Source organism: Manis pentadactyla, chromosome 3 (genome assembly GCF_030020395.1).
Source record: "Manis pentadactyla isolate mManPen7 chromosome 3, mManPen7.hap1, whole genome shotgun sequence".
Taxonomy (NCBI): domain Eukaryota; kingdom Metazoa; phylum Chordata; class Mammalia; order Pholidota; family Manidae; genus Manis; species Manis pentadactyla.
The window spans coordinates 92,764,530-92,787,077 of record NC_080021.1 but is presented as its reverse complement, the minus strand read 5'-3'; the positions used below and the strand labels follow the sequence as shown (position 1 = coordinate 92,787,077).

The 22,548-nt window shown below is 50.4% G+C and overlaps 1 protein-coding gene across 5 annotated transcripts; it reads right to left on the bottom strand.

Annotated features, from left to right (window-relative positions):
- Positions 1-1,111: 1,111 nt before the first annotated feature.
- Positions 1,112-17,604, bottom strand: AKR1E2 (aldo-keto reductase family 1 member E2). 5 transcript variants are annotated; one of them, XM_057498119.1, is made up of 10 exons: positions 16,791-17,598; positions 13,292-13,459; positions 11,490-11,606; positions 9,335-9,412; positions 7,801-7,923; positions 5,805-5,902; positions 3,848-3,920; positions 3,239-3,317; positions 2,090-2,177; positions 1,112-1,818 (listed from the first exon to the last, which is right to left on the bottom strand). In XM_057498119.1, exons 1-10 carry the CDS (start codon positions 16,827-16,829, stop codon positions 1,776-1,778), a joined length of 906 nt encoding a protein of 301 aa, XP_057354102.1. In that variant the 5' UTR covers positions 16,830-17,598; the 3' UTR covers positions 1,112-1,775. The 5 variants fall into 5 exon arrangements, with proteins under 5 accessions (XP_057354102.1, XP_057354101.1, XP_057354103.1 ...); XM_057498118.1 differs by lacking the exon at positions 16,791-17,598 and adding an exon at positions 16,639-16,719; XM_057498120.1 differs by lacking the exon at positions 16,791-17,598 and adding an exon at positions 15,367-16,599.
- Positions 17,605-22,548: the final 4,944 nt, after the last annotated feature.

Below are 22,548 nucleotides of genomic sequence, written 5' to 3'. Positions count from 1 at the left end.
GCTTTGAGTCAGGCAGGAGAAAAACCCCATGGCAAATTATTCAGGTCTTCTAGTCAAGTGTCTGCCTACTTGCTAATGTGCATCTGTAACACCAAAACCAGGAGCAGGGGAACCTCCATGTGGGGGCCGGCAGTGGCTCACAGGCAGTGTGGTTCCCATCCTGCCAGCCCCATGGCCACATGGGGAATCTGGGCCAGGAAGCCTCAGGAGCAGACGGCAAAGCTCCTGACCCTGTGGTCCCCAGCGGCCCGGCTTAGGGACCCCCCAGCTCATCTTCTGCAGAGGCACCATGGCTTCCCAATGAAGGGGCAGGTGGTGGTGGCAGCCCAGAGTCCTGGGTGCATCTGCAACAGCAAGAAAGAGCATCACAAACTGAAGGGAGTGGGGGATGGTGAAGAAACTGGCAGAAAACAAATCAGTGCAGGTGGCTGAGGCTCAGGCGTCCTTCAGCAGAGGGTGGGCCAGGCCTCTGCCACCTGGCACCATCCTGCCACAGCAGAGTCCTGCAGTGTCCCTTGCTCTGGATTTAGAGTGCAGTCACATCAGGCTGACCCCATGGCCTCAACAACCCTGTGAGGTACTGGGATCACCCCACCTAACAGGTAGGGACATTGAGGCACTAGAAGGCTGAGAAATCTGCCCAGGACTCCAGAGCTAGAAAGTGATGGCTGCCATTTCACCCTGGGCCTCTAGACTTCCCCAAGGGATCGGGGATATGATGGGAAGATACCACGTGGAGGCCAGCCATCCCCAGCTAGACGCCTGCAGCCTCTGGGCAACAAGAGTGCCCTGGCTCCCTCCCTCCTCCAGGCACCAGGCCAGGCCTCACACAGTAGGCTGAGGTGGGGACCAGCTGGGGCAGAAGCAGAGTCCTAGAGGCAGGCTGGCTGAAATGGTGGATGCACTGAAGGTCACATCCCCAGAGACTGTGCTGGCAGGGGAACAGGACTGGGCCAGAGACTGGAGACACAGGAGAGCAGGGAGGCCTGGGCGGAGCTGGAAGCCACTGCAAGGCCCCCGGACCCCTCCTGATTCAGTGAGTCTGGACATCCTGAACTCTGAGGGCACGGGGGTGACCCACACTTGGTCTCCAGTTTGGTGTGTCCACGGATATAATTTGACTTCCCAGAAGGTTTTATTACAAGGTAGCATTTAAAAATTAGAACTTAGGTTTTAAATAAGTTTCCACGTTTCACTGAGACACTGCCCCACTTTCACCTGCTTTCCCTCCCACGTGTGCAGGTGTGGCTCTTGCTTCACAATCCCCTGGGGGACAGAGACAGGGGAGGGCAGGTTAAGGTAAGCCAGGCAGGCTGATAAGTGCTGCAGCCAGTTCCAGTGCAGACATGCACTATGCTGGGTCAGCTCTGGCATATGTTACAATATTTCATAATACTTTTTTTTTTTAATGCAAAGGCAAGAATTCCTGAGTCATCAGAATCTTCTTTTCGAGAGTGCAGGCCACAAAGCATGTCTCCTAAGAACCCCCCCACAGATGCTCCAGGGACCTCAGGGCTTGCATGGGCTCTCTGTGGAGGCCACCAACCCTCTGTGATCTCTTGACACTTCCTTATCACTTAGCCTGCACTCGGCTGCGTGGATTTCTCAGTGAACTCGGCTTCTGTTCCAGGCCGGAGTCCTTCCCCCCAAATCAGACCTTGTCCCTCCCATCCCTGTCCACTGCTGCCCCACCATGGGCAGCACAGAGGCGGGCAGACAGGTGTTTCAGGCAGGGGATCCGTCCGGGCCGAGCTGAGGAGGAGAGGAAGCCATCCTCAGTACTCTATGCTGAAAGGATAGTCCTTGTGGTTTACAGCTCTGAAAAACAGAAAAACATTGAACAACAGAAACAAAGAATGATTATTATTTTTAAGAGAAATATTACAAAAGATACAGTTACATATTTTTTAACTTCCTAGAGTATTAAATTGATTTTTGGAGTCATTCAGTGGCCCACCCTCAAACAGGAGAGAATTAGGAGAAGAAGGTCTAGTTAACCTAAACATACGTAATCAACACTTATTTGGGAACCCGTCAATCTGAACATTGCTCCCTTGATTTTGAAAGGAAGTGAAAGAGTCATATTTACATGGGAAACGTGGCCAATCGGAGATTCCTGTCCAGGCTGAGGATGTCCTCCACATCCTGTTCTGATAATTCAAAATCAAACACCTGGAACCAGAAATAAATGTTCATAGGAAATTTAGTTCAGTGAGCACTTAGTGGGACATGTGTTAGACTGCTGCGGACACACATGTCAACCACTCACTAGGTGTGACACCCATGTCCCTGAGCATCCACCTGTTCCCAAATGCACGTGGGCTCTGACGGTTTGCCCTGCGCTGGCTTAGCCTGGCTGGTTCGGGCCAGGGAAACTCAGGCAAGTGCTGCACTCATCCCAGGAGCAGGGGACCTACTGCAACAGGTAAAGGTGAAGCAAGGAATTTTTCCCACTGCTCAAAACAAGCAAAGAAACCTCCAAATTTAACCAAAAACATTTGTTCCTCAAGTGCCACCAGCCAGGGAGACATGGAGCCCCAGGGTCATGAACTCTGACAGTGCTCTTGGCAGAGTGAGTTTTATGTCTGCTCCTCCTCAAATAGTCCTTGAAGCTGCCCCCCACTTTTTTGCCCCTAACATTTGAGGAATGTGACCCACTCCTAAAATAAAGAGAGCCAACCCTGAACCACAGTTGAGGAGATGGGAAAGAAGGTGCAGAGTGACTCCAACATGCCCCTGGAGGGGACAGGCTCCGGGGCCCCAGCCTCCCCCATGGAGGGTCCTCCACCCCAAGTCAGCAGCCAGCCTCCCCCACGGAGGGTCCTCCACCCCAAGTCAGCAGCCAGCCTCCCTCACAGAGGATCTGCCACCCCAGGTCAGCAGGAGTCCAGGACTCAGCATCCACAGCAGCTCTGACTGCAGAGGAGCCTCTGGGTCAGTTCTGAGGGGTACCCACAGTTGAGGTCAGGGCCACTGAGGGGTGGGTGAGCAGGTGTCTGGCTGGCACCCTAGCCAGCTCACTGCCTCTCCTTTTCCCCGTTTTATCCTGCTTGCCGGCTCCAGGCTGGGGAAGCCCATCTGGGTGCATGGGTTCCCCCCAACCCCAATATGGCTGACACTTCCTCCTGCCTCTGCTCTGTCAGGGCCACAGAGGGCCAGACCTGTTTGTTACAGGGGTTGGCCCCCCATTGACACATGATCCCACACCCTCTGATGTAACAGGGAACACTTCCCTGGATATTCTCAAGAATCCGTGCTGGGGTGATGGATTTGGGAATCACGATCACATTCCTCTGGATCTGAAATCGGATCAAAATCTGAAGGAAAAAAGAAGTCTGGTATTAGACAAAGGGAAGTCACCTGGAGGTGGACTCAGCTGTTTTCCTCAGTCACGTCTTATCGTGCAGTAAAGTCCAAAACTTAGCAACAACCAGAGCTTTGACCACAAGCTCTTTCATCTGCATGTCTTTTAGGAGACAAACTGGCGTTTTCTGCACTGTTCTCCAGAAAGTGCCCTTGGCTGGCCGGAGGCGCAGCTCCCAGGACGTGCTGATCCTTAACAAGAACTCATTGGCGTGGCACACCCCCAAAACACTGGCCATTGGACCAAGGCAGAAGCTCATCAGCTTTCCCCTGCTGGTGGCGGGGCCATCTGACCGATGGCCCCACTGGGCCTGGATGGGCTGAGACAAGAGCGTGGCCTGTGTGAATGAACATGGACCCCGATGCTGGTGTCCTAGTTGGTCAAGTCGGTCATTCACTTGTCCACAGTGAGGGACCCCTGCCCCCGCCCGGTCCCTGCTTGGGGGAAGAGGTGGTGCCAGCACCAGTGGGCCCCACCACCTACCTGAGCTGCCGACTTCCCGTACTTCTGAGCGATCGTCTGGATCATGGGGTCATCCATCAAGTGAACTCCCTGACTAGAGAGAACACGAGGGCAGGGCGATGAGGCCAAATATGGGAGCTTCCTTCTTTAAAGACACAAAACTTTCTCCAAAATGGAAAATCTATATTTATTTTTGTCTGATCATAAGTTGCTCAGTGTAGTAAATTTAAATGATGCAGAAAAGCTCATCACTCAAACCCTACCACCTAGAGATAACCACTTAAGTAAACACTTTGGGGGACACAGCTGGACACACCCCTTTTCAGGTGCTTTTCCTCAAGAACCATGAGGCACCTTCAGAGTGTAGGGGACGATGGGCTTTGTGCGCTTCGGCTGCTCTGACATTTAAAGGCTGGCTTCTTAGTTGGACCCAGAATAGTGCCTACAGTCCCATTAATAAGTAATTGTTGATAATGATGATAATTTCATAAAAGTTCACCTCAAATACCAGATAAAAGTTGAGATCCTGCACATGTGGATCACTAAGCAGACAATTAAGGACAGGACCATGGTTCAAGCCCTCAGTGTCTGTCCAGCAAGGGATAGGCTCCGATCACTTGGGAGAGCCCCGTTCTCAGTGAACATTTATTAAACAGGTACTATGTTTCAAGCACCAGGCTGGCAACAGTGCTCAGTGCGTCCTGGAGAAGACAGGAAGCCCGCATCACCCGCTGCATGCCCAGGGTCTCCACCAGCCCTGCACCCTCTCTCCCTGGCTCCACAGCTTCAAGCTCAGCTGTGGAATATGACCTAGCTTCTAGCAATTCCCTAGCAGCTACCAAGTTCAAACACATGTGCCCCATTTCCTGTGGGGGACACACAGGTAATAACAAATACTTTGCCTCTTCTGGGCCCACCTATGTCCCAGGCACTGAGGCAGGGGCTGGTGGAGAGGCATGAACTAGATGTGTTCCCCAATCCAGCAGTTCTGAAGAGTGGGAGGGACTAAGGCGAAAATAATGGCAAGATAGTGTGTCAAAATACTGCGGAAAAAACCTGAACCCGGAAAGTCAAGAGGGCTTTCTGGATGAGGTGATGCTGAATTGAGCTTTATGTTAGAAATTGGAGTTAGTGAGATTAAAAAGAAGATGACAAGGTTTCTAGGAAAGAGAACAGGATATGCAAAGGCACAGAGACTAGAAAGAAAACGTTCTGTCCCAGGAACCTGACAGAATTTTCAATGGCTGATGCATACATGGTTTGAAGGAAGAAGTAAGGCCAGAAATAGGCATAGCCCAGGCTAGCCAGGACTCCCAGGCCATGCCAAGCCCTGAAGGCTTTTTCAGGAAAGTGACATGAAGGTGTTGAGAGGTTCCCTTCTGCTCCCATGTGGACAACGGACTTGAACTGGGCAAATCTAATTGCTATAATCACCAGAAAGAATTCTTACTTAACCTAGGCAGTGATGGTGAGAACGACACAGAGACACACTCCAAGTTTTCTGGCAGAATGACTAGCAGCTCTTGCTGATGGTTGGCTTGGGGGACTGAAAAGGGGTGACTGCTGAGTTCCTGGTCTAGGCGGCTGAGTGGCAGCTGCTTGTTGGCTGGTGCAGGGAGCACAGAGCACCAGCTGGGTTCTGGGGAAGATGGTGTGTGGGGCTGGAGCTCTACAGAGGCCGAGTAATCCGTGAACCACCTGGGACAGCGGACCAGTGGGGGCCTGGACACTGCAGTCATTAGCTCAGTGCGGAGGTCGCCTCCAGTGGGATGTCTGGTAAAAGGTCCCTGCCCTTCTCGAGGGAGCCCCTCTGGCTCCCAGTACCGCTCCCTCCTGCAGCCCACAGGTCCACTGGCAGCAGGGGTGGTCTCTCCACACCTCACCATCTTCCTTATACCCTCCACTAACTCCCCAAATCCAACTGGAGCTGCTCTGTTTCCTGCTAGGGCCTCAACTCACAACCACTGGTGCTCCCTACCTGGAACCGCCAAGGGGCCGGTAAGCGGTCACAGACACATCTCTGGATTGGCAGAAGCTGATCAGCTTCTCCTGAGTGAGGTATGGGTGGCACTCAATCTGCAAAGAGAACCAGCCACAGCTTACCACGGCTGAGTGGGGCCAGCAGGACCCCAGGAAAGAGTGCCGGCATTGCTGCCGTGGCTGCCCCATGGAGCTCTGTCTCAGCTCCCGGCTCCAGCATCTCTGCCCATCAGGTGAGAGGCTGGACTCCTCCACCATCGCCAGGATGCCAGCTGACACGGGGCCGGGGAACACCTTGGTAGGCGCTCCCACCACCTTCCGTTTGTTTTCCTCTAGCACAAAGCATCATGTGACATCGCAGGCAGGGTAGCTACTCACTGCTGTCTGTCTGCAGCCACTAGGACGTGAGCTGTGGGAAGCCACTGCCTCTGGCCTGTTCTGTTCTCAGACAGCTCCCCAACATCAGGAAAAAGCTGGGCCCATGGAAGGACTCCCTAAGTATCTGTGGAGTGAATGAAGCTGCGGAGCTCCAGGGCAGACATGTTACAGGTGACTCCAGTGGGCGCAGTAAGCAACTCAGGAGCAGGATTCCCAGCTCTCCTACGTTCTCCAACTTCCTTCTCCTGTGCCTGTCCCGGTGGTTTGTAGACTTAAGTCCTCATGTAGAGTGGATTAAGAACCACACACAGTGCCTTTGCAGTTCAGGAAAAACTGCAGTGCAATGGAAAGAGGACACTGGGCTTTGGAACTCCCTGGGGTGTCACTGCCCAATTAGGAAACAGGCCCTACTCCTCCACCTCAGGCACATACGCTCCCTGCGATTTAAAGTGCTACCCAACAAAAGGTGGAGTGGGGACTCCTCTGCACGTTCACAGACTGTGCACATGAGGCTTTAAAGCAAGAAAGCAAGGTTTGCTACAGCTGGCAGTGGCCGCTCTCTGCGCGGGTGGGCCTAGAAGTGCTTCTAGAAGGCGGGGGTGTTGTTTCTGTCTCTGGGTGCTGAACACTCAGTATGCTCACTTGTGGAAGTTCACTGAGCTATGACCCTTCCAGAGTCATGCACTTGATCTATGCTATGCCTCAATTATAAAGGTTACTTATAAAGCATAGAGCTTTTTCTATGCTCTATTCTTAGTATCTCCAAACTTGAAACTCCCTAAGTGCCCATTACCATGGGATTGGATAATAAATTGTGGGAATACCACATAAATGTGGACAAATCTAACAAATATGATGTTGTGTAAAAGAAGCCAGATGCAAGAGAGCACATAAGACATTATTTCATCTACGTAAGTTCAAAAGCAGTCCATGCTGGTGGCTGCTCTTGGCCCTACAGAGAGTGGCAGGCTTCCAGGGGCTGGTCTTGTTCTGCTTCTTGACCTAGATGCTGGATACAGAGCTAGTTTCAGCTGGTGAGGATTTACCAAGCTCCATTTTTCTGTGTGCTTTTTCATATGTATGCAAACACTTTAACCAAAAGTTTACATAATGCAAAAATGCCCTTTCCCCATGCACAGCCAGCCAGCTGGGAAGACACAGCACCCTCTCCTTATAAGTCATTTCTCTGCACCCACTTCAGCAATCTGTGAGTCTGCTCTGAGGGTCAGTCAGGATCCAGCACTGCAGATTGCAGTCTACAGGGGCTGGAGACAGAGGAGAGGGCTCCCTGGGCCTCCCCAGGAAGCTTGCATGCCTTGGCCTTTGAGCTTCTCATTAGCTAGGGCAGAGGGTGTGTGCTGGGACATTTCCCCACTTCTGAACACACCTGGTGAACTACACCCAGCTCAGGCCCCACCTGCCAGGGGTACCACCTACCCAGTCAGGCCTTTAAGCCAGGCCTCTGCCTACCCATCACTGCCTCACTGCTCTAGTCACTGCAGCAAAATGCCAACTTGGTGCTCCACCCTTCCTTCCATTTCCAGTATAGCCGTGTGGAGGTAACAGTGGAACAGTCAACTCCACAGTGAAAGCCTCTTAGCTGTTAACAAGCTTACCTGGTTAGTCACCGGCTTGAACCTCAAGTTGGGTTTATTCAAAAGTCTCTCAAGCTGCTCATGGTTGAAGTTGGACACCCCGATGGCTTTCACCAGCCCTGCAATGACCAGGTCCTCCATGGCCTAAAGAGAACAGAGATTTATTTTGGGCATATGGGTGCTGTCCACCCACTGGCAATCTGTGTCTCTCATTCCTTGGCATTCTTTTCTAAAACTGGCTCACAATAGTTCACGTGGTGCCTCATGAGCATTTTTGTACTTGAGGCTTGCTCCCAGTTAGGCTGCTTAGCGGGCAGGGCCTCAGTTTCCTCATCTGCAGAGCGAGGACGACCTTGCCCGTGCCACAGGGTCATTTCAATGACCCCATCACATGCAGTGCGCAGAGCAATTAGCTGAGGCCTGGGATTGAGCAGACGTTCAACACCCTTTGGCTGTTATGATTTCCCTTACTTGGAACATCTGCTGATTACAGTGTTTGGCAGGACGTCCACTGCTGCCTTTAGGAGCTCACCTCTTTCCACCTAGCTTAGTCTACTTAAGCACAATGATGTTCCCTTCTAGTTAACATTTTCAGAGACTCAGGAGAAGAGCAACTCAAAGCTTTGTGCTGGTCACTGGCCAACAAGCTGGCCTGGCCCTCGGGCTCATGAAGACGTGGCCTGTTGCCGGGGCGGTTGGTCATCAGTAAGTCCTGACAGGCCCCAAGGGAGTGACCAGGGTCTGTGTGGACCCTCACCCGTGTTACACAAACAGCCCAGGTTAACCCATATCTTTCAGGAGAAGCAATACAGTGACAGAAAGGCTGGGGGCCCTGGGCCCTCAGCTAACCTATCACTGATTCACATGTTTTAAGAGAAATGGGAGGAGAGGATGGGCTGATTGGGGTCCCTCCTGGGTGGCTCCCCTCCCTGCTGCCTGGATGGCCCGGGGCACCCCTGCACCTGTACCCATCAATCTCCTGAATGGCCCAGGACATTGTCTCCTTATAACAGCAAGCTCCACTTTGACCACGTGTCCTCCCCATGCCTCACGGTTGCCGCCTGCCCCCATCAGTCCCCTGCTGTGACCCCACACTTGCCTCTTTACCTCAGGCCCCATCCCTTCCTGGACTGCGGCAGTGGGCTGACACACGGCCATCCTTCCTCCAGGCTCCCCAGCCAACCCAACCTCACCATGCCACCCATTATCGCCTGAAAAGCTGACAGTGTCAGCAGTGGTTACCGCTGAGAAATGAAAAAAGGGGTTGTTTGTATTCTTCTGTATTTTCTGTAATGACCCATTAAAATTTTAATCAAAAACCTAACATTTGAGAAGAAAGGGAGTTCTGAATTAGTAATCCCTAAAGCAAGTGTTTTAAGAGATGGCCCAACCAGGCCCGTCCAGGCACTGCACAGCATCTGAGGCCACAGCAGGAATCATGCTGCCTCCTGCCGTGAGCCTTGAGTGTACAGCCTGGGGTCTCTGAACACAGAAAGCCTGAGGTCTGAATGGGAGGCATGCCAGCAGGATAGGCCCGGCTGGGGGCTCGGCTTACCTCCCATGTGTCCAGGAAGTCTGTGTCACTGGGTATGGCCAAGCCGCTGTGGTCCAAAGGCAAGTCTTTCTCCCCAGCCTGCAAGAACCAGAGGAAAAGAAGTTTACAGTGGAGTGGGTGGGAGAGGGCCAATGGAGGGAAGAGAGCTGCCCAGGGGTCAGGAGGTGGCGGCTTCCCTTCTCCCAGCTCTAGCCTTCCCCTTTACAATGCTGGTCTGGGACTGGAGGGCTGGCAAAGTCCCTGCCAGCCTTCAGGGTCCCTGCCCACCTCTCACAGGACAGGAAGACCTTGAATCCTATCCGTTGTCAGAAAACTATTTAGCGACTTTGGGTGGAAACTGGGACCAGGGCCCTCAAGTCTTAAGAGCTCAAGGCCCTTCCTCCAAAGTCCACGGCTAGATCTTCTTTTCTGCAGACAACCCCTGTGGTGGGAGATAATGACTTGTGGTGGGAGATAATGGTGGAAATTCATCCAGGCAGGGCACCTGCTGGTCACCTGGCCCTGCAGAGCTCTGTGGAGCAGGCCACAGGGTGGACAGTGGATGGCAGTTTACTCAGGGACACCTAATCAGTCTCCTGAGCAATAGTGGGAGAATGTCTAAAATCACAGCCTGATGCACACACTTCAGGGGGATTTTTCATGACGAACTGTTTTGCTCCAATGCCGGCTGCCAGTTGACATTCGGCCTGTGTACAAGTCTTTCCCGGCCTGGCCGGGCCCTGGAGTCTGCTCTGCTGGTCAGCAGCCAGTACAGCAGGCCACAGCTCCTGGGGGGTGGGGTGAGGGTGTGCTGTCACCCCGGCACTAGTGACACGCCAAGGACTGTCCACCTGCTCTGGACTCCCTGCAAGCACTTATGCTGTGTCCACTCTCATAATCACAAATAGGCTTCTGCTCTCATTTGCCCAGTGATCCGAGGTGTCTCCTTTCCTACTGCCCGGCAGCCAACTGCAAGGGTCTGAGGAGTGAGAAGCGGATACCTGATCTGAGCAGCCGCCACTGGGACCATGAGAAAGTCCTTCTGGCCTCAGCTCATGGTATGTTCGAGGGAGTCATTGACAGTACCGCCTCGGGGAACCATGTGAAGACTAACTGAGTTAATATGTGTAAAGCACCTAAAACAGTGCTGGTACATCTCAAAATAGTACTAACAGCTGACGATAAGCCCATTCTCATCATTTTAATAGCTATTAATGATAGCTATTACCATTATTTTATTCTTATTCTCTGAAAACACCAGATTCCAAAAAGACAGAAATTATTTCTGAATCATTGTCTTGCTTTGCTTCCCGGGCATCTTCTGTTCTTGTTCTCTATTAATGTGACCAATGGACAATTACTACATCCTTTACTGAAACTAAATACAAAACCTTAAAGTAAAGCTGCATTAGAATCAAGTGGCTTTTGTTGTTTAACCTAAAAAGATAATGCACAGCTTGGCACATGCGGAGACAGCCTCATACCAGGTGCACACATGGCAGCTGCCCAGGCAGCAGGCACCTACTCCACCCCACGCAAAAGGGACATCCTCTCTGGGACTTGTGTCCTCCTGGGAGCCTCCTGGGTGATGGACGGCGTGGTCAGACAGGCTATCCTATCAGTCTGGGGCAGGTGTGCAGGACATCCTGGCCAAGACCAAAATGACACAGGCTGGGGGAGTAGGGTTTAAAGGACAGAGGATTATTTTCTTCCATCAAGAGAAGAAAATAAAACCAGGTGAAGAAATCACTGGCTACCATAAGCAACAGGACCTTGTTCGAGGGAACAAGCAAATGACCTGCATCCTGCAAAGCAGAGGCCTTCCCCAAGGGAAACAGAGGCTACCAGAGAGACGGGGCCCAGGAGTGCACGGGGATCTGGGAAGTGACACAAGCAGCAGCTATGAGCAGCAGGGTTTCCTATTTGGAACCTATTTTCACCTTAAGACCTGCAGAAAAAACCAACATTATCTGGCATTGGTTTGAACCATATACTTTAGAACAGTGAGGGTCTCAGGGAACCTGAGCCAAGGCCTGGAGATAACTGCATGTGCTGGGGGCCAATGAGCCCCAGCACCCTGTGCTCTGTCTGCTGGCCAAGTCCTTCCCACCACCTTCTGGGGGCACCAGGAGGAAGAGGCTGCCCAGGGGGTATCTCACCACCTCCTGAGTGGTACCTGGAAACCTGTGGGCCAGTGTATGAGGTAAAGGTCCAAGTAATCCAGCTTCAAGGCCTTCAGACTTCCAGAGCATGCCGTTTTCACCAAGGACTTCTTATGGCAGGTGCACCAGAGCTACAAGAGGACAGGCAGAAGCCCTGACTCACAGGCCATAGAATGGAGCCAGATGGTTTCAGGACCCCTCAGGGAGGGGCCTCCAAAGCAGGCCCTTTCTGCTTGATTCCTACTAAAGGGAAGCTGGAAACACCACAAAATATTTGACAGGAGGGCTGCCTGGCTATTTTGGATCCACAGGGACAAAAAAGAATGAAAGAAAGCTGGCAGGTGGAAAGGAGATGAGGAAAAATCGAAGAATTTCTCTGTTGTGTTTCCCATTTAAACAGACACATAGCAAAGGTTCTCTATTACTAAGGCCTCACCACCATTCAGGCTAAATAGGTAATTAAGTGAAGTCCACTGCCTATGCCTGTTCAGATAGTTCCATCCATACCCTCCATTAATAGAAAATTTGCAATGTTTTCTTCTGTTACATTATTTATTATTAACTATAACAGAAGGCTCCATCACAGGAAGAGAAAAAAATGAAAGTCAGTAAAAGAAAGAGGATTACCAGATAAAAACAAACTACACAGTGTATTAACAAAACAGAAAAAAATGAGTAAACACATCCTATGGTTAACAATAGTACCCTCCAGATGGTGAGTACTTAAAGTGATTTATTTTTTAAGGTATATTCCATGACTCTTCCATGTTTCAGGAATGAAAGCACACTTCCACTGCTGGCATGGCCTGTTCCAGAGCAACTTGTTCAATTATGGGACTAGCCTTAGTGATCCTCTTAGTGATCCCCTTACCCAGCACCCCACCCTAGGGTTTCAGGAGAGGTTTCCCTCCTTGGCCCAGTGCATACTAGGCCTCCCCCTTAGCAGCCTTCTGCTCTAGGTTTAGGCAGTGCTGATGTACTACAGAAATCACCTCAAAGTAAAACAGAGGAGCAAATCTGCAGAAACAACACTGAATCCTGCAATCATGGACCTTCAGATCTGGGAATCACTCGTGAACCTATCAAATTCAGTCTCATTTTACACACAAGACCCTGCACCTTCCAGTGACTGACAGCCTCTCAGAACTCAGAAAAGTCGGCTGGAACCATGGCCTCTGGCCTAACATCTTTGCATTCTGCTTCAAAGTCAAAAGCAAGGTGATTCTCTAACTCTCCACCCTTGGTCTACCCTGGTATTTCCTGGGGAGCCTGCCTCGAGTGTACTGCATGTGCGTTTCCTCCCTTCCACCTGTCTGCCACTGCCTGCAGGGCTGGCTTATCCTACACCTACACTGCTGTTAACCCAATCCTAACTGCCTCCTGTCAAATGCATGCCTCTTTCAGCTGCTACAATCACCCACTTACAAGTGAGTGTAGCTCATACAAAATAAGCTCCCTGCTCAGCAACTTTCAGCAGTGCCCCTGTTGGCGGGAGAAGAGTAAGCCCCTTCAATGGCAGCCCCACGCTAGCTCAGAGCTCACTGCTCTCTGCTGCCTTACAAGTTTCTATCAAGGACACCATGCCTCGCAGGGGCCCTGTACCCAGTGCGCTGTCCCATGCCTCGTACCTGTGCTCAAGCTGTCCCTCCTGCTTGCCATGCTGCCCCTGAAGCTGCACCATGGCCAGCCGGTGCATGATGCTGCAGGAGTCCTGTGGGTCAGCTTCAGGAACCAAGGTAGCCCGGGCGCCCACACTGCTTCAGCTACCGCACCCAAGCCCACACTCTGCAACCCACTCCAGCCTGTGAAGCCCTACCTTGCTGACGATAAACAGGTCCTCCCGCCTCACAGCACCTTCCCTGATCTTGCACTGGATGCCAGTTCCCACCTCGCTCTCATTGTGGTAGAAGTAAGCACAGTCAAAGTGGCGATAGCCCACATCTATGGCTACTTTCACCGCCTCCGTCACCTCCCCTGGAGCCGCCTGCAAAATGAACAGGGCAGAGGTAATCAACCGGCATTCTGCTCTAGATCCCCTTTTCAACCCAAGTCCTCCCTTTCACTCTAGAATGTAGAGCAAAGAATACATAAAAAATGCAGTTGCTGAACTGGTACTAGCATCAATCGGCCCACAAATTTAGGAAAGTCAGAGTCAGAAAGGATTTATAGGTTAAGTTCCAACTCTTTTATTTATTTGGGGCAAACTCTACAGGTATTTTTAGTGCCTGCCAGTTGCTGTGCTTCCTGAATGAGCAAAGGAATAAATAAAATGTAGGACAGATAACAACTGAGATTCAAGGAGGTAAAGACGCATCCTCTACATGCAAAGACCGAAGTCCAAGTGGAAAGGCCAAGAGTACACTCACAAGGACAATCCATCGTATGTGGAGCACCTGACCAGATCCAGAGGAACAGTATGCATTCTATCGGGGATGTGGAAGTTGGGTGAAGAAAAGCAAAGGGACTGGAACTAGGGGTGGAAGCTTGGGGAGGCTCCCACTATCATTAAGCAGAACATTCCTGAGGGGCGTTGTGGTTCACAAAGCACTTTCTCACTTGAACTTCACATAACCCCATGAGATGTAGTAGGACAGTGACCTTTATTTAACAAGCAACAGATCCAGAGTGGCTGTGAGCGAATGAACCAGGTATCCATCTGAAGTTGGAAAAAGAACCACCAGGAAATTAGAAGGGATGAAAATAAGAATGGGTACTGAACAAAGATATGATAGAGATCTACAAAGCCAGAGGTTAGTTTTTTGGAAAATCCTTAAAAAAGCAGACGTTCTCCTGACAAGACTTGAAAGACCAATTTTATTAAGTGACCTGAATAAAATGCAGCACATTCAGATAAAAATAGACATTCAAAATCTAAGAAAATATCAGTAATATAATCCAACAATGTGGAAAAAAAAGAAACAAAATGGAAAAATTCCTAGAAAAACTTAAATCGTGAAATAAAAGCTGAATTGTCCAATAATTATTTTTAAAATGAAGCAATTAGTTAAACACACACACAGAATTCCACAAGAATTTCAAGAAAGAAATCATCCCAATTTGGACAAGAGAAAAGGAGGGCATACTCCCAACTCATTCTACCAAAAAAGCATAATCCTGAAACCAAAGCAGACAAAAATATTAAAAGTTACACATTAATTTCACTTGTGAATATAGTTGCAAAAATCCTAAGTAAAATAATACTTACATAAGTGGAAAAATAATATACCACATTCCATTTAGCTTATCTTAGACACCCAAGAATGGCTTGATATTAGAAAACCAAAATAATTCACCACATGAACAGATTAGAAAAGAATAACAAAATCTGGATGTTGAACACCCATTCACTATTTAAACTCTCAGTAGATTAGGAAAAAAGGAAACTCTTTAGCCCAATAAAGAATGTCCACATTTAAAACAACAACAAAATCAAGAACAAAAACAAACCAAAAAACCTAGGGCAAACATTACGATAAATAAGGAAATATCAGAACAAAAAAATCGGGAACAAAACAAGAATGGCCACAGTCACGGAGGTTCTAGCTATATAAGCAGCTCAGAGAAAGCAAAGTGAGACTGAAGGGTTAGAAACAAACTGAATTACCATTATTTGCAGATGATGAGACCATCTATGTAGAAAACCCAAAAGAATCTATAGGGAGTTTAATAAACAGCGCAGTTTAACACAGTGGCTGAAATGTGATGAATACACTAAAAATGACCTTTTCTGGGCACTAACGGCAAACAAGTTGGATACATAATTTCAGAGAAGTATCACTTCTAGTAGTATCATAGATGATCAAGTGCTCTGCAGGAAAAACTATACAAACATATGAGCAGGTACTCAGAGAATAAATATATTTAGGACAATTTATTAACAGAGAAATATACCATGCTTGTAGAAGCCAGATTTAATATTATGAAGATGTCAGTTCTCCTTAAAGTGATTCCACAGGCCCAGACAGACCTGTATCCCCACCTTTTGCATCTGAGCTGTCCTTGTGTTTTACTTTGGCCATGAAAATGCAGCAGAGGCCTCACAATGCCTTGCTCTCTTGGGCTTTGTGCTCATCACAAGAATACTCCCAGACTAGGCTGCTTGAGCAAAGAGAGTAACCCCCAGGGGCACGTCAAAGGGCACACATGTAAGCCAGTGGGGCCTCCATCCATAGAGCTGCCTGGCTGACTACCCTACATGCAGCAGCAATAAACCACGTGCTATTGTAAGCCACTGAGTTTTTGGTGGTGGTGGTTGATGTAGCATTCCTGGTGCAATAGATACTGATGGTAGATTTCTGATGTCACACTACTAAAAAAAAACTAAATAAAAACAAGGATTTACGTGGAGTCAGGAAGGGTATTACAATTAACCCAGTTCTACGCACTTGAAATCCAACAGCAAACAGGAATAATGGTTTTGACCTTTGAAGCAGTTTTCACATCTTTCCCTTACCCTGTGTGCAAGAACTGTGGGCTCCTGTACTGTGCTGTGTGCAAAAGACACATTGCAGAAGGACAGAACCAAAGGCAGTCAAAGTCTAAACAGTCAGATGAATCAAATGCTTACTGAATGGCTGCCAAATGCACGTCCTTGGCTAGATGCCAAGAACCACAATCAATAACTGCTTCTGAGACCTGTAAGAGTTGATAAGTGCACAGAAGAAATAATTAAAACTATACTTGGAGGAGCAGGGATTGATCATTCGGATTCCTACTCATCCAGTAACTTCGTGTGCCATTTTTTAAGTGAACATCTTTTTATTCAAAGACTAAATCTCAAAAAAGAAAAAAAAGGATATTTGAAAGACTGTTTAGTACTAGCTCAAATCACTGACGAATGAAATAGTCCAAAGTAGAGAAAGTCCCGAAGTGCTTCCAGGCCCAGTCCTTTACAGAGGGAAGCGGGAGCTGCCAAGTTGGCAATGTCGGCATTTCTTCATCTTACTGATACAGATAACACTCCCCAACCTTCCAGGATGGCTGCTGTTCTGATGCAGCTAGGAGCCTGCCCGTCCTTCTGCGTCCACCCAAGCCCGAGCCTTCCGGGTTTTCCCAAACACTATCCTTAATAATGATAAGATTTGTCCTCTACACAAAATACCATTGGGACCACCCGCATTTTCAGAAAATCTGATATATATCTAAAACTTCCATTTTTCAAACGCAAGAGGAGGTCCCGAGGGAGGTGCAGTGATCAGCTGCGCTGACGAAGCTGCGGCACCTGTCCATGCGGGTGTCCCGGAGGGTGTCCCCTTCACTCCGCGCGCCGCGGAAAGGCAAGGTAACGCCCCTCCCCCCCCTCGAGGCCGCCTCACCTTCCAGGTGCCCAGGCCCAGAACAGGTATCTTCCCCATGCTTCAGGGATCTGCTGCTGCGGCCGCGCACCTCCCCGGGGGCGTTACCGCGGTGGACGCCCCGATTGGTTGGTGGCGCCAGCCATGTTCACCTCTATTGGCTGGGGTTCGGCAACGCGCGGCCCCGATTGGCTGAAACGCTTAGCTGGCCGCTTCATGGGCACGCCCACATCTCTGGAGAAGCATTGTCACCGGTGGGAGGTGGATGTACGCAAGCGTCCGAGATTGCTGCCCAGCGGGCACCCGTAGGCTTCCGGGCTTCTAGCGACCGGCCCGGGCGCACAGTACTCGCAGTGCCAGGGAGCAGGGAAAAGCCCCGACCCCCAAGCGGAGGGGGCTCCAGGACAGGGAGGGAAGATCCTTTACCTTCTCCATTGATGTGCTTGTGGCGGGGACCGCTAGGGTCCCACAGGCTCAAAGAAAAGTCTGTTGGCTTTGGCTCTCCATCAGTGACCCATTGCGCTAAATCCAGTAAATGCCTTCTATCTTTGGGGTCCCTGGGAACAGAGGCCTAGGTACCGAGCGTCTGGGTAGTGCAGAACGTGGCAGAGCACTGACCTGCTCTGAGGACTAGGGACCAGACCCTGGTTGCTGGAGCTTTGGAGTCCTCTGGTGGAGATGGGTGGAATCATTGCTCTGGTTGGAGAGCTGCAGAGCTGGCCCTGACCGCCATGGGGGGCTGTGCCCATTGTGCTCAATGGGGCATCCGGAACAGGAGGAGCACCCAGATCTCATTCTGGGCTCTATACTGCCTCCCACCCAACAGACACCTTTTATTTTTAGCATCCATCTCCAGTGTGAGCTGCTCAGAGGTGGGGGTGAGGGTGGTTTCCAGATCCTCATTATTCATTTAGCAGTTGTGCTCTGAGCACTCACCTTGAGCAGCAGCTGTGTTAGGCTTGGGGGCAGTGCTGAAAGATCCCTCGTGGTCCCTGCCCTACAGGAGCTCATAGCCTGAAGGGGGGATGGATGGACAAAAGCTCTGTGTGAAATAGCAGAACAAATGCCATAGGGCACGAAGCCAGGGCTGGAAGGAGGGCCAGGAGCCCTCCGGTGGGTTTACATGGCCTCCAGGGCGACATTTGTGCTGTGACTGGAAGGACAAGAGCAGCCAACCCTGCATACATCTGTGAGCAGTGTGCCAGGGTGTGGGTAAAATTGTAACATTTCCAGAATACCTCGCCTGGCTTTGGTACATCTGCATATCAACAGGCGTTCAGAGGTGGAAAGAAGTATGGCTTTAGTGCATTTGCATCTTTCCTCAGGGGTGGAGAGAAGTTCATCTCCATATCAATAGGTAATTACCTGGGCTAGGAGGGCTTATCTGTACCTGAGAGGTGAGAGGGAGGGCCGGTTTTTGGTGTCTGCTGGAGCAGGAAAGAGAGAAGGTCCTGGACTGCAGCTTGTAAGCAATAAACGGATTTTAAACTTTATTTCTCCCTTTGACTGATTTTGGTTTTTAGAGGTATTTTGCCCCGGGATTTCCTCTCCCTGGATGTACACAGGGAAAGCTCAAAGATGCAGATATTTGGAGGCAGAAGAGCATTTGACCAGAGAAGAACTGAGAAGGAGCCAGTGAGGCTGGCGAAAGCTGGCATTAGGGATGGAGGGGAGAAGGAGGAGGAGGAGAGGGCCACTGTGTGGCACATTGCCCAAACTTAACACTCACAAGAGCACTTACTATCTCACAGTTTCTGTTACCAGGATCCAGGCTTGGCTCAGCTGGACCCTCTGCCTCAAGGTCTCCAAGGACATTGCGGCTGTGGTCTCAGCTGAGGCTCTGTCTGGGCAGGTTGCCCTTCTGAGCTCATTCACCAGTCACTGGCAGGATTCAGTTTGGATTGATGGTCTCAGTTCTTTTCAGTCAGTTAACTGCAGCTCTCTCCTTTTATCAGTGGGAGCCAGAGAGAGAGAGAGAGAGAGAACACAGGAGAGAGCAAGACAAAGTCACAGACAGAATTTCTACCTGGTTCTGCAACCACCCAAAGCAGTTTATGGCTTACATGCAGCCTAGCATGCCTGGCTCATACCTTAAGCCTGTGCCCATTTCTCCTTACTCAGCTGGATAACTAGGAACCTATTGAGGCAGAGCCCAAGGGTGAGGAGGCCAGGGGTAGGTACATGTGAGCATATAAGGAGGGGTCTGCTCCTGGCCACTTAGGAGCCTCCAGGGGCCAATGTAGGGCCAGGACCAAACACTGGCTTCAGACTACCCATCAGGAGGACTGCAGCCTGGGATACGGCCTCTTGTGGGTTCCTGGGCTGGGCTTCTCTGGGAGGCCCTGGAACATGTCCTCTCTCCGGAAAGGTACTAGGAAAGCAGGTTGGTGTCTTCTCTCCTCTGGAAGCTCCAATACCATCTCCAGAATGCAACTGGCTCCAGTACCAGCTCCTGTATAATCTTAACTAGATCCAGTTGCAGAACTACAGGACCAAAGCCAACTCAAGGCTTAGAGACATTTCCTTCATTAGATTGGTGCCACCTCCAGCAGCAGGTCCAGTGCTAGAGCCAAAAGCACCACCAGTTCTAGCAGCAATCTGGACCTAGAGCCAGCTTCTGCAGCTGCTCCAGAAGGAGAGCTAGTGCCTGCCCGCATATTTTAAGAGGGAACTAATTAACTTTTGTTTTTTTGTTTTTATTTAAAATAGCCCTTTTTATTTAAAAGGGAAATTCCAGATGAATCTGAATCAAAATTTCAGATTGTATATGAAAACTGAAGTTCTTACAGTAGACGTGTTTGAAATCTCAGGGTAGAAACCACTGTCTACATGTCACAGGAGCCAGGAGCCAGATGGAAACACCTGGCTTTTCTGCAGCCAACCAAAAATAAGAGAAATGTCACCAATGGAAAGACAGACAGGAACTAGAAAAGCATTCATCTGAACCCAAGGCCAGAGAAAGGTTTAACATGCTGGTGGTACCAAAACCTCTCAAATATCAGTGTTGTAAAAGGGACAAGGAGCAGCACATGTAGATCAAATGAGAAGCAGTGCATGTAGCCATGCATCACAGATGCTCACCTCCCTGCTGAGGACACACACAAGTGTGAACATGATGGAGGGAGCATTTGTCACCATCACCAGCAGCTTTTTATGTCTGGTGACCACCAGCCTTGGTGACAACATGAGGAAGCAGAGGCTCCTTCATGCCCCACCCCTCCTGCCCCATACTCCAGCTTCTGAGTTCAGCAGCCGGGCCCTGCTATACAGGACACAGGAGGGTGCCATCTGGCCACTCCTGCCTGCCTCCTGTCCCTTTCAGTCAGGAAAGCACATCCAGCTCACCTCAGCAGTCACAGATGCCCCTGAACATGCCTCATCCAGGAGAAGTTCTCTTTTGCAACAACAGAACCCACTTGAGCTTGTGTCAGCAGAAGAGGCCTTTACAAAACACAGAGGGAGCTCAGGGAAGCTGCTGGAAGGCCAAGCCTCAGGCTGGGGACTTTGGAGATGGAGAGAGTGCTCAAACCACCTCCAAGGCTCCACGAGGGGCACTCAGCTCAAGCCAAGGCCACACAGTATAGAGATGGGCAGAAAACATTGTCACACACTTCACAAAAAAGGAAATATATCCTTAAATACATGAAATATGCTGAGTCTCAGTCATGACATGACAGTTACTAAATCCAAAAGATTGAAAGTATGCTCTGAAGCTTTATAGAAGTAAGAACTTTGATTCACTGTTGTTGGGAATGCAAGTTGTCTTCCAATCGAGGCAGTGTGGCCATATCTATCAAAATTACCAATGTATTTACCATTTGATTCAATAATCCCAGTTCAGGGAATTTATCCCATGGAAATACATAGGGACGTGGTTATTCATGCAGCCTTCTTCATAGGAGCAAAAGACTCGAAGCCACCTGGTAGCCCTCATTAGCATATCTGGCTAAATGAATGGTGGCCACCCACAGGATGAAATACAACGTAGGTGGGAAGAGATGAGAGAGAAAGGATGCTCTTGATATACAGATTTGCAAAGATCCGTATCTGGTTCTCACTGCCCACAGAGCCGACCCTTTGTCCTTTCCCTCCCACTTTGAGCTAGCTTTTTGAGCACCTGGGGACGTGGCTTGACTAGTGTGCCACCAATGTCTGGGACATGGTGGCTACTGAGGTTAATGCCCAGGGATCCGGGCCCAACTTGGACACCAGTCAGAGGGGGACTCTAGCCAGTCTCCTGGAAGACCACAGCCCTCTGCTGTACCCATGAGGACACTGAGGCAGGTCCACTCATCCCTGGGTGGTTCTTGGGAATCCTTGCTTTGGCAGTGTGGAAGACATACCCACTTGACTCTCTCCAGCTCTAGGATGCTGTGGCTCCGTTGAGATACCTGGATTGTGTCTCCTTCCTCTACCCCCAATCTGAAGTGGCTTCTGACTCCTTGCCTGGCATTCAGAGACCTGTATGACCTAGTCCAGGCACCTCCCACAGTGTGCACTCCTCACCCCCACTTCAGCCTCCCTAGAGCCTTCCTCCCCCAGGGACCCCATCATGCCCTTGTCCCATAGAATCCCCTGCCTGCAGTGCCCCTTCCCATAGCTCCCTTCCACAAGGGACTCACCTCCTTGGATAGCCTCTGAGCCCAGTACAGCCTGTAGGTCAGATTGACCTGGGGCCACTGTACAGCCCTGTGACAGGCATGCTTATGTCGCCACTTCTCAGAGACTCAGTTCAGCTGGACTTGTCACTCAGAGCTGAGTTACCTTGAGCACTAGTACCACTACTCATCTATAAAATGGGGTGAACTCACTGAGTTCCCCGGTGGGCTCCCTAATAACAGTGACTATCTCCAACTCTCACCCACTTCTCATTGTGGGGCCCCTCCTCCCAGGGATCCACATCCCTTCTTATACCACATGGGGACAGGTTGGACCTTGTGTCCTAGGGTCCTGCCAGGAACACAAGAAGAGGGACTATAGAGGCAGCCTGACCTTCTCCCTGCCTGGACTCAGGGTCCACTGCTACCTCCAGGTCCCCCTCACAAAGTCAGGTACCGACACACCAGTTGGCCCCTGGGGTAGAGTCTGGAAACCAGCATAGAGGGGTTGAGGATATTCCATGACTCTCGTGTCCCTAGGTCTCTGGCCTGCCTGGCAGGAGTGGGGTGGTCTGAGGGTCCTAGGGGTCATGGGGTCCTAAAGCAGAAACTGGCAGGGACATGCATTACTGGCCTGGCTGGGAGGCATTGATGCATTGCGCATGCACACACGGCGAGGAAGGGTCTTGTGAGCATTGAGCATGCCCAGCTATGGGCAGGAGGCTCAACTGCATCTGTAGGGTCCACAGGAGTCTCTATACATGGGAGGGGAGTCCTGGCATCCCCAAGCGTGCCCCACCACACCCACCGGGGACAAGGCGCCCAGGTTCCGTCCACGTTTAGTAGGACTCATGCAGTCCCACATCCAACCCTCATGAAACAATTGGGAACCTGAGGCTGGGAGAGGCAGGGACTGCCCTGGGGCCCACGACGGTAAGCACCGTCCGGAGGACAAGAGAAGTTTCAGGCTTCCTAGGCCAGAGCTCAAGCCTCATATGGAGTTTTCTTTGGGAATGAGAATCCCTAATGTCTTGGGGCCTCCTTCCCACCCTTCCCATGTGGGGCCTTTTCCTCTGGGCATCCCGAGGTAGGGATACACACTATCCCCTACACGTTCTACCCATCCATCTGTATGCTTCACATGCAGAGCACATTTTTGGAGTAAATGGTAAACTTAGCAT